Source organism: Epinephelus lanceolatus, chromosome 13, assembly GCF_041903045.1.
Source record: "Epinephelus lanceolatus isolate andai-2023 chromosome 13, ASM4190304v1, whole genome shotgun sequence".
Taxonomy (NCBI): domain Eukaryota; kingdom Metazoa; phylum Chordata; class Actinopteri; order Perciformes; family Serranidae; genus Epinephelus; species Epinephelus lanceolatus.
The window spans coordinates 229,194-243,712 of NC_135746.1; the positions used below are offsets into that span (position 1 = coordinate 229,194).

General features: G+C 47.4%; 1 protein-coding gene across 10 annotated transcripts in view; it reads left to right on the forward strand.

The window, feature by feature from the left end:
- cep43 (centrosomal protein 43) overlaps positions 1–14,519 on the forward strand; it is a 61,101-nt gene that overhangs the window by 18,899 nt on the left and 27,683 nt on the right. For 9 of the 10 annotated variants that reach the window (XM_078173577.1, XM_078173580.1, XM_078173582.1 and 6 more), the window contains 2 exons: positions 7,244–7,309; positions 9,005–9,046. In XM_078173577.1, the coding sequence (XP_078029703.1) occupies positions 7,244–7,309; positions 9,005–9,046 (108 nt within the window). The remainder of the gene's footprint in view (positions 1–7,243; positions 7,310–9,004; positions 9,047–14,519) is intronic. The other variant, XM_078173579.1, reaches the window with a different exon arrangement.

Genomic DNA, 14,519 nt, shown 5'->3' on the forward strand with positions numbered 1-14,519 from the left:
AGGTCAATAACAGGCTGTGAGGTCAGTAACAGGCTGTGAGGTCAATAACAGGCTGTGAGGTCAGTAACATGTTGTGAGGTCAGTACCATGCTGTGAGGTCAGTAACAAGCTGTGAGTTCAGTAACAGGCTGTGAGGTCAGTAACATGTTGTGAGGTCAGTACCATGCTGTGAGGTCAGTAACAAGCTGTGAGTTCAGTAACAGGCTGTGAGGTCAATAACAGGCTGTGAGGTCAGTAACAGGCTGTGAGGTCAGTAACAGGCTGTGAGGTCAGTACCATGGTGTGAGTTCAGTAACAAGCTGTGAGGTCAGTAACATGCTGTGAGGTCAGTACCATGGTGTAAGTTCAGTAACAAGCTGTGAGTTCAGTAACAGGCTGTGAGGTCAGTAACAGGCTGTGAGTTCAGTAACAGGCTGTGAGGTCAGTAACAAGCTGTGAGTTCAGTAACAGGCTGTGAGGTCAGTAACAGGCTGTGAGTTCAGTAATAAGCTGTGAGGTCAGTACCATGGTGTGAGTTCAGTAACAAGCTGTGAGTTCAGTAACAAGCTGTGAGGTCAGTAACATGCTGTGAGGTCAATAACATGGTGTGAGGTCAGTAACAAGCTGTGAGTTCAGTAACAGGCTGTGAGGTCAATGACAGGCTGTGAGGTCAGTAACAGGCTGTGAGGTCAATAACAGGCTGTGAGGTCAGTAACATGTTGTGAGGTCAGTACCATGCTGTGAGGTCAGTACCATGGTGTGAGTTCATTAACAAGCTGTGAGGTCAGTAACAAGCTGTGAGTTCAGTAACAAGCTTTGAGGTCAGTAACATGCTGTGAGGTCAATAACATGGTGTGAGTTCAGTAACAAGCTGTGAGTTCAGTAACAGGCTGTGAGGTCAGTAACAGGCTGTGAGGTCAGTACCATGCTGTGAGGTCAATAACAGGCTGTGAGGTCAGTAACAAGCTGTGAATGTCAGTAACATGTGTGAGGTCAGTAACATGCTGTGAGGTCAGTACCATGCTGTGGGGTCAATAACATGCTGTGAGGTCAGTACCATGCTGTGAGGTCAGTAACAAGCTGTGAGGTCAGTAACAGGCTGTGAGTTCAGTAACAAGCTGTGAGGTCAGTAACATGCTGTGAGGTCAGTAACAGGCTGTGAGGTCACTAACAGGCTGTGAGGTCAATTACAAGCTGTGAGGTCAGTAACAAGCTGTGAGTTCAGTAACAGGCTGTGAGGTCAATAACAGGCTGTGAGGTCAGTAACAGGCTGTGAGGTCAGTACCATGGTGTGAGTTCAGTAACAAGCTGTGAGGTCAGTACCATGGTGTGAGTTCAGTAACAAGCTGTGAGTTCAGTAACATGCTGTGAGGTCAGTAACATGCTGTGAGGTCAGTAACAAGCTGTGAGTTCAGTAACAGGCTGTGAGGTCAATAACAGGCTGTGAGGTCAGTAACAGGCTGTGAGGTCAATAACAGGCTGTGAGGTCAGTAACATGTTGTGAGGTCAGTACCATGCTGTGAGGTCAGTACCATGGTGTGAGTTCAGTAACAAGCTGTGAGGTCAATAACATGCTGTGAGGTCAGTAACATGCTGTGAGGTCAATAACATGCTGTGAGGTCAGTAACAGGCTGTGAGGTCAGTAACATGCTGTGAGGTCAATAACAGGCTGTGAGGTCAGTAACAGGCTACAAGGTCAGTAACAGGCTGTGAGGTCAGTAACAGGCTGTGAGGTCAGTAACAGGCTGTGAGGTCAGTACCATGGTGTGAGTTCAGTAACAAGCTGTGAGGTCAGTAACATGCTGTGAGGTCAGTACCATGGTGTAAGTTCAGTAACAAGCTGTGAGTTCAGTAACAGGCTGTGAGGTCAGTAACAGGCTGTGAGTTCAGTAACAGGCTGTGAGGTCAGTAACAAGCTGTGAGTTCAGTAACAGGCTGTGAGGTCAGTAACAGGCTGTGAGTTCAGTAATAAGCTGTGAGGTCAGTACCATGGTGTGAGTTCAGTAACAAGCTGTGAGTTCAGTAACAAGCTGTGAGGTCAGTAACATGCTGTGAGGTCAATAACATGGTGTGAGGTCAGTAACAAGCTGTGAGTTCAGTAACAGGCTGTGAGGTCAATGACAGGCTGTGAGGTCAGTAACAGGCTGTGAGGTCAATAACAGGCTGTGAGGTCAGTAACATGTTGTGAGGTCAGTACCATGCTGTGAGGTCAGTACCATGGTGTGAGTTCATTAACAAGCTGTGAGGTCAGTAACAAGCTGTGAGTTCAGTAACAAGCTTTGAGGTCAGTAACATGCTGTGAGGTCAATAACATGGTGTGAGTTCAGTAACAAGCTGTGAGTTCAGTAACAGGCTGTGAGGTCAATAACAGGCTGTGAGGTCAGTAACAGGCTGTGAGGTCAGTACCATGCTGTGAGGTCAATAACAGGCTGTGAGGTCAGTAACAAGCTGTGAGGTCAGTAACATGTGTGAGGTCAGTAACATGCTGTGAGGTCAGTACCATGCTGTGGGGTCAATAACATGCTGTGAGGTCAGTACCATGCTGTGAGGTCAGTAACATGCTGTGAGGTCAGTAACAGGCTGTGAGTTCAGTAACAAGCTGTGAGGTCAGTAACATGCTGTGAGGTCAGTAACATGCTGTGAGGTCAGTAACAGGCTGTGAGGTCACTAACAGGCTGTGAGGTCAATTACAAGCTGTGAGGTCAGTAACAAGCTGTGAGGTCAGTACCATGGTGTGAGGTCAGTACCATGGTGTGAGTTCAGTAACAAGCTGTGAGGTCAATAACATGCTGTGAGGTCAGTAACAGGCTGTGAGTTCAGTAACATACTGTGAGTTCAGTAACAAGCTGTGAGGTCAGTACCATGCTGTGAGTTCAGTAACATGCTGTGAGGTCAGTAACATGCTGTGAGGTCAGTAACATGCTGTGAGGTCAGTAACAGGCTGTGAGGTCAGTAACATGCTGTGAGGTCAGTAACATGCTGTGAGGTCAGTACCATGGTTTGAGTTCAGTAACAGGCTGTGAGTTCAGTAACAAGCTGTGAGGTCAGTAACAAGCTGTGAGGTCAGTAACAGGCTGTGAGGTCAGTAACAAGCTGTGAGGTCAGTAACATGCTGTGAGGTCAGTAACATGCTGTGAGGTCAGTAACAGGCTGTGAATGTCAGTAACATGTGTGAGGTCAGTAACATGCTGTGAGGTCAGTACCATGCTGTGGGGTCAATAACATGCTGTGAGGTCAGTACCATGCTGTGAGGTCAGTAACAAGCTGTGAATGTCAGTAACATGTGTGAGGTCAGTAACATGCTGTGAGGTCAGTACCATGCTGTGGGGTCAATAACATGCTGTGAGGTCAGTACCATGCTGTGAGGTCACTAACAGGCTGTGAGGTCAGTAACAAGCTGTGAGGTCAGTAACAGGCTGTGAGGTCAGTAACAAGCTGTGAATATCAGTAACATGTGTGAGGTCAGTACCATGCTGTGAGGTCAATAACATGCTGTGAGGTCAGTAACATGCTGTGAGGTCAGTAACAGGCTGTAAGGTCAGTAACATGCTGTGAGGTCACTAACAGGCTGTGAGGTCAGTAACAGGCTTTGAGTTCAGTAACAGGCTGTGAGGTCACTAACAGGCTGTGAGGTCAGTAACATGCTGTGAGTTCAGTAACATGCTGTGAGTTCAGTAACATGCTGCGAGGTCAATAACAGGCTGCGAGGTCAGTAACATGCTGCGAGGTCAGTAACATGCTGTGAGTTCAGTAACATGCTGTGAGGTCAATAACATGCTGTGAGGTCAGTAACATGCTGTGAATGTCAGTAACAGGCTGTGAGGTCAGTAACATGCTGTGAGGTCAATAACATGCTGTGAGGTCAGTAACAGGCTGTGAGGTCAGTAACATGCTGTGAGGTCAGTAACAGGCTGTGAGGTTAGTCACATGCTGTGAGGTCAGTAACAGGCTGTGAGGTCAGTAACATGCTGTGAGGTCAATAACATGCTGTGAGGTCAGTAACAGGCTGTGAGGTCAGTAACATGCTGTGAGGTCAATAACAGGCTGTGAGGTCAGTAACAGGCTACAAGGTCAGTAACAGGCTGTGAGGTCAGTAACAGGCTGTGAGGTCAATAACAGGCTGCGAGGTCAGTAACAGGCTGTGAGGTCAGTACCATGCTGTGAGTTCAGTAACATGCTGTGAGGTCAGTAACATGCTGTGAGTTCAGTAACAGGCTGTGAGGTCAATAACAGGCTGTGAGGTCAGTAACAGGCTGTGAGGTCAGTAACATGCTGTGAGGTCAGTAACATGCTGTGAGTTCAGTAACATGCTGTGAGGTCAGTAACATGCTGTGAGTTCAGTAACAGGCTGCGAGGTCAGTAACATGCTGCGAGGTCAGTAACATGCTGTGAGTTCAGTAACATGCTGTGAGGTCAATAACATGCTGTGTGGTTAGTAACATGCTGTGAGGTTAGTCACATGCTGTGAGGCCAGTAACAGGCTGTGAGGTCAGTTACAGGCTGTGAGGTCAGTAACATGCTGTGAGGTCAATAACATGCTGTGAGGTCACTAACAGGCTGTGAGGTCAGTAACATGCTGTGAGGTCAATAACAGGCTGTGGGTTCAGTAACATGCTGTGAGGTCAGTAACATGCTGTGAGTTCAGTAACAGGCTGTGAGGTCAGTAACATGCTGTGAGGTCAATAACAGGCTGCGAGGTCAGTAACATGCTGCGAGCTCAGTAACATGCTGTGAGTTCAGTAACATGCTGTGAGGTCAGTAACATGCTGTGAGTTCAGTAACATGCTGTGAGGTCAGTAACATGCTGTGAGGTTAGTCACATGCTGTGAGGTCAGTAACAGGCTGTGAGGTCAGTAACAGGCTGTGAGGTCAATAACAGGCTGTGAGGTCAGTAACAGGCTACATGGTCAGTAACAGGCTGTGAGGTCAGTAACAGGCTGTGAGGTCAATAACAGGCTGTGAGGTCAGTAACAGGCTGTGAGGTCAGTAACATGCTGTGAGTTCAGTAACATGCTGTGAGGTCAGTAACATGCTGTGAGGTCAGTTACATGCTGTGAGGTCAATAACATGCTGTGAGGTCAGTAACAGGCTGTGAGGTCAGTAACATGCTGTGAGGTCAATAACAGGCTGTGAGGTCAGTAACAGGCTGTGAGGTCAGTAACATGCTGTGAGGTCAATAACAGGCTGTGAGGTCAGTAACAAGCTGTGAGTTCAGTAACATGCTGTGAGTTCAGTAACATGCTGTGAGTTCAGTAACATGCTGTGAGGTCAGTAACAGGCTGTGAGGTCAGTAACATGCTGTGAGGTCAATAACAGGCTGTGAGGTCAGTAACATGCTGTGAGGTCAGTAACATGCTGTGAGTTCAGTAACATGCTGTGAGGTCAGTAACATGCTGTGAGTTCAGTAACAGGCTGTGAGGTCAGTAACAGGCTGTGAGGTCAGTAACATGCTGTGAGGTCAGTAACATGCTGTGAGTTCAGTAACAGGCTGTGAGGTCAGTAACATGCTGTGAGGTCAATAACAGGCTGCGAGGTCAGTAACATGCTGCGAGGTCAGTAACATGCTGTGAGGTCAATAACATGCTGTGAGGTTAGTAACATGCTGTGAGGTCAGTAACATGCTGTGAGGTCAGTAACAAGCTGTGAGGTCAGTAACAAGCTGTGAGGTCAGTAACATGCTGTGAGGTCAGTAACATGCTGTGAGTTCAGTAACAGGCTGTGAGGTCAATAACAGGCTGTGAGGTCAATAACAGGCTGTGAGGTCAGTAACAAGCTGTGAGGTCAGTAACAGGCTGTGAGGTCAATAACAGGCTGTGAGGTCAGTAACAAGCTGTGAGGTCAGTAACATGCTGTGAGTTCAGTAACATGCTGTGAGGTCAGTAACATGCTGTGAGTTCAGTAACAGGCTGTGAGGTCAGTAACAGGCTGTGAGGTCAGTAACATGCTGTGAGTTCAGTAACATGCTGTGAGGTCAGTAACATGCTGTGAGTTCAGTAACAGGCTGTGAGGTCAGTAACATGCTGTGAGGTCAATAACAGGCTGCGAGGTCAGTAACATGCTGCGAGGTCAGTAACATGCTGTGAGGTCAATAACATGCTGTGAGGTTAGTAACATGCTGTGAGGTTAGTCACATGCTGTGAGGTCAGTAACAGGCTGTGAGGTCAGTAACATGCTGTGAGGTCAATAACATGCTGTGAGGTCAGTAACAGGCTGTGAGGTCAGTAACATGCTGTGAGGTCAATAACAGGCTGTGAGGTCAGTAACAGGCTACAAGGTCAGTAACAGGCTGTGAGGTCAGTAACAGGCTGTGAGTTCAATAACAGGCTGCGAGGTCAGTAACATGCTGCGAGGTCAGTAACATGCTGTGAGTTCAGTAACAGGCTGTGAGGTCAGTAACAGGCTGTGAGGTCAGTAACATGCTGTGAGGTCAATAACATGCTGTGAGGTCAATAACAGGCTGCGAGGTCAGTAACATGCTGCGAGGTCAGTAACATGCTGTGAGTTCAGTAACATGCTGTGAGGTCAATAACAGGCTGCAAGGTCAGTAACATGCTGTGAGTTCAGTAACATGCTGTGAGGTCAGTAACATGCTGTGAGTTCAGTAACATGCTGTGAGGTCAGTAACATGCTGTGAGTTCAGTAACATGCTGTGAGGTCAGTAACATGCTGTGAGTTCAGTAACATGCTGTGAGGTCAGTAACATGCTGTGAGGTCAGTAACATGTTGTGAGTTCAGTAACATGCTGTGAGGTCAGTAACATGCTGTGAGTTCAGTAACAGGCTGTGAGGTCAGTAAAATGTTGTGAGGTCAATAACATGCTGCGAGGTCAGTAACATGCTGTGAGTTCAGTAACATGCTGTGAGGTCAGTAACATGCTGTGAGGTCAGTAACAGGCTGTGAGGTCAGTAACATGTTGTGAGTTCAGTAACATGCTGTGAGGTCAGTAACATGCTGTGAGTTCAGTAACAGGCTGTGAGGTCAGTAACATGTTGTGAGGTCAATAACATGCTGCGAGGTCAGTAACATGCTGCGAGGTCAGTAACATGCTGTGAGTTCAGTAACATGCTGTGAGGTCAATAACATGCTGTGAGGTTAGTCACATGCTGTGAGGTTAGTCACATGCTGTGAGGTCAGTAACATGCTGTGAGGTCAGTAACACGCTGTGAGGTCAGTAATATGCTGTGAGGTCACAGACACACAGAGACACTGAGATAGTGTCTCTTCAGCTCAGTCTCAGGCTCTTAATTATGACGTTTGTCTTCAGGTGGTTCAGGACTTTGATGTCAGTCACCTACCTGAGGAGAAGATCAGCGGCTCACCTGTCAGTCAGGTACATTCACTTCTCAGAGTTTGTCCCACACAGAGCTGCAACTGATTCTGTTTCCTGCTCAGCTGTTGATGTTATTACGACTTCATCAACATGTTGTCATCACATCCTGTCAGATTTATCAGTTCATCAACATGTTGTCATCACATCCTGTCAGATAATCAGTTCATCAACATGTTGTCATCACATCCTGTCAGATTAATCAGTTCATCAACATGTTGTCATCACATCCTGTCAGATTAATCAGTTCATCTTGTATCAGGGGCAGAAGATGTGACAGCTTTAACCTTCAGAGTCGACAGACTGACCCCCAATGTCCACATACTCCGTCTGTGCCGCACAGCAGTGCGTAGCAGATACGCTCCCATTCTAGTGAATAGCTTCATTTCCACAGCTCACATCCTTTCTACAAGGATACAAACCAAAAGGAGAAGACCTGGTGTAAAATTGCAAGATTTTTTGGAGTGAATGGTGCAGCTCCGCTACACGGCACGGCACTCCAGAAACGCATCCAGTAGGTGAGGGTACGCGCTGTCAGTCGCTCCAGATCCACAGCACTGCGCAGCGCAGCACAGATGGAGTATGTGGAAATTGGGGATGAGTCCATGTCAGATGGTCTGGTCACTTTATTAGGAACACCTGAGTCTAATGCTGATAGCTGTGCAGTAACACCTGTCTGTGTGAAGCTTGTAATGTTTCAGTCCTCTGTGTGTTGATCACTGAGGTCACAGTTAAAGGTGGGGCTGTACTGGACTACATACTGGGACCTGTGTCTGTCCTAGTACAGCTCCATCACCAACCACAGCCTCAGTGGTACAGCATCAAACTGAATCAAAGGGGACATCTGTATTCTCCTCCCTGGAGTCTGTCCTCTATCTTCCTCTGTGTCTCAGTGTCTGATGGGAACTACAGTTTATAACTGTGAACAGTGTGGAGAGACAGAAACAGGCTGTGATGTTTCCACACTGTCCGTCCACTGGCAGTGTTTCTGTCTCTGACAGGATCAGACTGTTATTGTGTCTGACACCATGATGAGAGCATCCTTTGTGTTCAACAGGAAGATCCTTGTTGTTCAACCACAACTCACCAGGGGCGGCTGTGGTCCTGAACCCCAGTGAGTGTGTTAAAACTGAGTAGCAGGTGGCACCATGTATGGCAGCCTCAGCCACCAGTGTGTGAATGTGTGTGTGAATGGGTGAATGAGTGCTTTGAGAGGTCAGATGACAAGTGCAGGTCCATATACCGTCACCAAACCCACCAGACTCCATTTAAAATTTATCCCCATTAAACTCACCTCATTCAAGGTAAATGAAAAGAAAATAAAACTCAGTGAAACTGTCCTGGTTCATCCTCTCACTGTTCAACAATCAGCAGCTCTGGTTTGGTTTAAATTAACCCTTAATTCACCAGTTAGATGTGACAACATGCTGCCTCTGATTGTTTAAATGGAGTCTGGTGGGTTTGGTGACGGCATGACTGTTTCTGGATCTTTAACACAAAGCTCTGTCTCTGTAGGATCCTCTCATGATGATGTCACACACTCAGAATAACCGTCTGATCCCGTCAGAGACAGAAACACTGTCGGTGGACTTACGTTGCCCACAGTGACCACGGAGTGTGACAGGAAGTCACTAAAGCAGAGTGATAGTTGAGTTCAGGTTCAGAGTTCTGACAGCTGCTGTGTCCCTGTGTGCACAGATCCCCAGATATAAAGGAGGACAGAGTCAGACTGCAGCAAAGGTAACAACACCTGGACATACCTGTACCTGTACAATGACTCAGCTTTATGTCAGAGACACCTGTACCTGTACAGTGACTCAGCTTTATGTCAGAGACACCTCTACCTGTACAATGACTCAGCTCTATGTCAGAGACACCTGTACCTGTACAATGACTCAGCTTTATGTCAGAGACACCTGTACCTGTACAATGACTCAGCTTTATGTCAGACACCTGTACCTGTACAATGACTCAGCTCTATGTCAGAGACCCCTGTACCTGTACAATGACTCAGCTCTATGTCAGAGACACCTGTACCTGTACAGTGACTCAGCTTTTTGTCAGAGACACCTGTACCTGTACAGTGACTCAGCTTTATGTCAGAGACACCTGTACCTGTACAGTGACTCAGCTTTATATCAGAGACACCTGTACCTGTACAGTGACTCAGCTTTATGTCAGAGACACCTGTACCTGTACAATGACTCAGCTTTATGTCAGAGACACCTGTACCTGTACAGTGACTCAGCTTTCACACACACTATACACTATAGTCGTTCACAAACCTTAATGACATCATGTGGTCGAGTTGGGACAAACACGTGACCCGTGTGTGAATGAAGAGGTGATGACAATCACACAGACACGTTCAGCAGGAGTTGTGACAGACTGATCAGCTGTGGTGTTTCTGAGCAGGAGTCAGCTCAAACAAAAAGGTTCAGTTTTCTCTGGTTGTTTCGTGTTATAGCGCCTCCTGGCTGTAACGCTCAGACTGTAGCTGGCAAACGCAGCGTCACGTTAAATCAATGTTACATAGCCTGAAGCGTCTGCGTACGTGTGTGGACCATGTTTGTTCCCTGACACTGTCCTCTGCTCACTAAGTGAGCTCAGTCATCACTCTCACCTGAACTCACCTGTACACACCTGAACTCACCTCAACACACCTGAACTCACCTGAACTCACCTCAACACACCTGAACTCACCTGAACACACGCACACGCACACACACACATACACACAGACTGCTGTCAGATATGAGTGATCTCAATCTACACCTGTACAGGTGTGGTCACTGTCACTTCTGTCGGTTCAGTTTGTGTCCTGAGTTATTAGTAGAGGTTTACCTGGAGCACCTGCAGACAGTACTCAGGGCTGAGGAAACACCTGTCTGCTGCGTGTTACTCTGATCAAACCGACACTAAACATGTGTCAGATAAACTCAACATGATTTAAGCACCTGTTGTTTCTGCTCTAACAAAAGAACATTTATATTTTCGTCTTTTTATTATTCACAACAAGCAGCCTCTTCATTTAACAGTAGCTGTAACAGTGGTGGTTTCAGGTGCAGTCAGAGTGGGCGTGGCCTGTCAGGACTTAGTTTACTGAACATAAAGACATGATGAATGAGGCGTTACCTGTCGTACAGGTCGCTGCAGGTCACAGCGCTCTGCGTCCACATCACTGACCAGCTGAACATAAAACAAACCTCAAATTCATCTGAGACTAAAGAGCAGGGCACAAACAGCTGATGAAAACACAATCAGTCAACCAGTGAAATAGATTTTAGATCAATAAATAATGTGTGTTAAACCTTCAGAGTTTCCACGTGTAGAGACACGATAACACGCCATGACCTAGATGGAGCCACTGATGGTAAATGTGACATAGACAGATGACATCACAGGAGGGTGTGGGTGGGTGTTACTGGTAACTGGAGTCACCATGACGTTTATAAAACACACAGGTCTGTAGTTGAATGTTAATGAATCATCTGTTACATAAAGATCTGTGGACACACTGAAGAAATGAGTCTGAGTGTGACGTCAGCGTCAGTGGGAGGAAAACCTGAGCTGAGTTAAACCTGCAGAACAAACTGGAGCAGAGACATGAGTCTGTTCAGGAACTGTGAACCAGTCTCAGACCAGTGACTCATCAAGTGGGTGGATCATTGAACTGAACAAGTACAGGTTGTAGTGATAACCTGGTCATGCTAAGCTAACTGATGCTAAGCTAACTGACATTATTTAATCAAATGTTATTAACATGGCGTTTCTTAATTTCATGTTTGTAGTTTTATTTCAGTGAAAATCAAAATCTTCATTAAACCATTTCTTCATCACGTTTGAGGTGAGATATGTCGATCTCTCAGCTACAGGCTGCGTTCACTACAAACTGGACCGTTCATAAACTCAGTCTGACCTCGACACTGAGACACAAAGAGACACAGACACACACTGCGACACAGACACACACAGAGACACAGACACACACAGAGACACAGACACACACAGAGACACAGACACACACAGAGACACAGACACACTGAGACACAGAAACACACTGAGACACAGAGACACAGAGACACAGACACACTGAGACACAGACACACACTCAGACACACAGACACACAGAGACACACAGACACACACACACACAGAGACACAGACACACAGAGACACAGAAACACACTGAGACACAGACACACACAGAGACACAGACACACACAGACACAGACACACACTGAGACACAGACACAGAGACACAGACACACACTGCGACACACAGACACACAGAGACACACAGACACACACACACACAGAGACACAGACACACAGAGACACAGACACACACTGCGACACACAGACACACAGAGACACAGACACACAGAGACACAGACACACACAGAGACACACAGACACACAGAGACATGTTGAGACACACTGAGACACACAGACACACACAGAGACACAGACACACAGAGACACAGACACACACTGAGACACAGACACACAGAGACACACAGAGACACACTGAGACACAGATACACAGACACACAGAGACACAGAAACACACAGAGACACAGAGACACAGGGACACACTGAGACACACAGACACACTGAGACACACAGAGACACAGACACACTGGGACACACAGAGACACACACAGACACACTGAGACACACAGACACACTGAAACACAGACACACAGAGACACAGACACACTGGGACACAGCGACACACAGACACACTGAGACACAGACACACAAAGACACAGACACACACAGAGACACAGACACACAGAGACACGCAGAGACACACAGAGACACAGACACACAGAGACACAGACACACACAGAGACACAGACACACAGAGACACGCAGAGACACACTGAGACACAGATACACAGACACACAGAGACACAGAAACACACAGAGACACAGACACACAGAGAGACACAGAGACACACAGACACACAGACACAGACACACTGAGACACACAGAGACACAGACACACTGAGACACAGACACACAGAGAGACAGAGAGACACACTGAGACACAGAGACACATAGAGACACAGACACACAGACAGACAGAGACACACAGACACACAGAGACACAGACACACAGAGAGACAGAGACACAGACACACAGAGAGACAGAGACACAGACACACAGACACACAGACACAGACACACTGAGACACAGACACACTGAGACACACAGACACACTGAGACACAGACACACAGAGACACAGACACACAGAGACACAGACACACAGAGAGACAGAAACACACAGACACACAGAGAGACACACAGAGAAACAGAGACACACTGAGACACACAGAGACACAGAGACACACTGAGGCAGACACAAAGAGACACAGACACACTGAGACACAGACACACAGAGAGACAGAGAGACACACAGAGACACACAGACACACTGAAACACAGACACACTGAGACACAGACACACAGAGACACAGACACACTGAGACACAGACACACAGAGAGACAGAGAGACACACAGAGACACAGAGACACACAGACACACTGAGACACAGACACACAGAGAGACACAGACACACAGACACAGACACACAGAGAGACACAGACACAGACACACTGAGACACAGAGACACAGACACACTGAGACACACACACAGAGAGACAGAGAGACACACAGAGACACACAGACGCACTGAGACACAGACACACAGAGACACAGACACACTGAGACACAGACACACAGAGAGACAGAGAGACACACAGACACACTGAGACACAGACACACAGAGACACACAGACACACACAGACACAGACACACAGAGAGACACAGAGACACACAGACACACAGACACAGACACACTGAGACACACAGAGACACAGACACACTGAGACACAGACACACAGAGAGACAGAGAGACACACAGAGACACAGAGACACACAGACACAGACACACAGACACACTGAGACACAGACACACAGAGACACACAGACACGCACAGACACACAGAGAGACACAGAGACACACAGAGACAGAGAGACACACAGACACAGACACACTGAGACACAGACACACTGAGACACAGAGACAGAGACACACAGACACACTGAGACACAGACACACAGAGACACAGACACACAGAGACACAGACACACTGAGACACACTGAGACACAGAGACTGAGACACACAGACACAGACACACTGAGACACAGACACACAGAGACACACAGAAACACACAGACACAGACACACAGAGAGACACACAGACACACAGAGAGACAGAGAGACAGAGAGACACACAGACACAGACACACTGAGACACACAGACACACAGAGACACACAGACACACACAGACACACAGAGACACACAGAGAGACAGAGAGACACACTGAGACACAGACACACTGAGACACAGAGACTGAGACACACAGAGACACACAGACACACTGAGACACAGACACACAGATACTGAAACACAGACACACAGAGACACAGACACACTGAGACACAGAGACACAGACACACAGAGACACAGACACACTGAGACACGGACACACTGAGACACAGAGACTGAGACACACAGAGACACAGACACACTGAGACACAGAGACTGAGACACACAGACACACTGAGACACACAGAGACACACAGACACACAGAGACACAGACACACTGAGACACAGAGACACATAGAGACACAGAGACACACAGACACACAGGCACACAGAGAGACACAGAGACACAGAGAGACACACAGACACACTGAGACACAGAGACACACAGAGACACACAGACACACTGAGACACAGACACACTGAGACACACAGAGACACACAGACACACAGAGACACAGACACACAGAGACACAGACACACTGAGACACAGAGACACATAGAGACACAGACACACAGACAGACACAGAGACACACAGACACACAGAGACACAGAGAGACAGAGAGACACAGACACACTGAGACACAGACACACAGAGACACAGAGACTGAGACACACAGAGACACAGACACACTGAGACACAGAGACACACAGACACACACTGAGACACACAGACACACTGAGACACAGACACACTGAGACACAGACACATAGACACTGAAACACAGACACACAGAGACACAGCGACACAGACACACTGAGACACAGAGACACACAGAGACACAGACACAGAGACATAGACACAC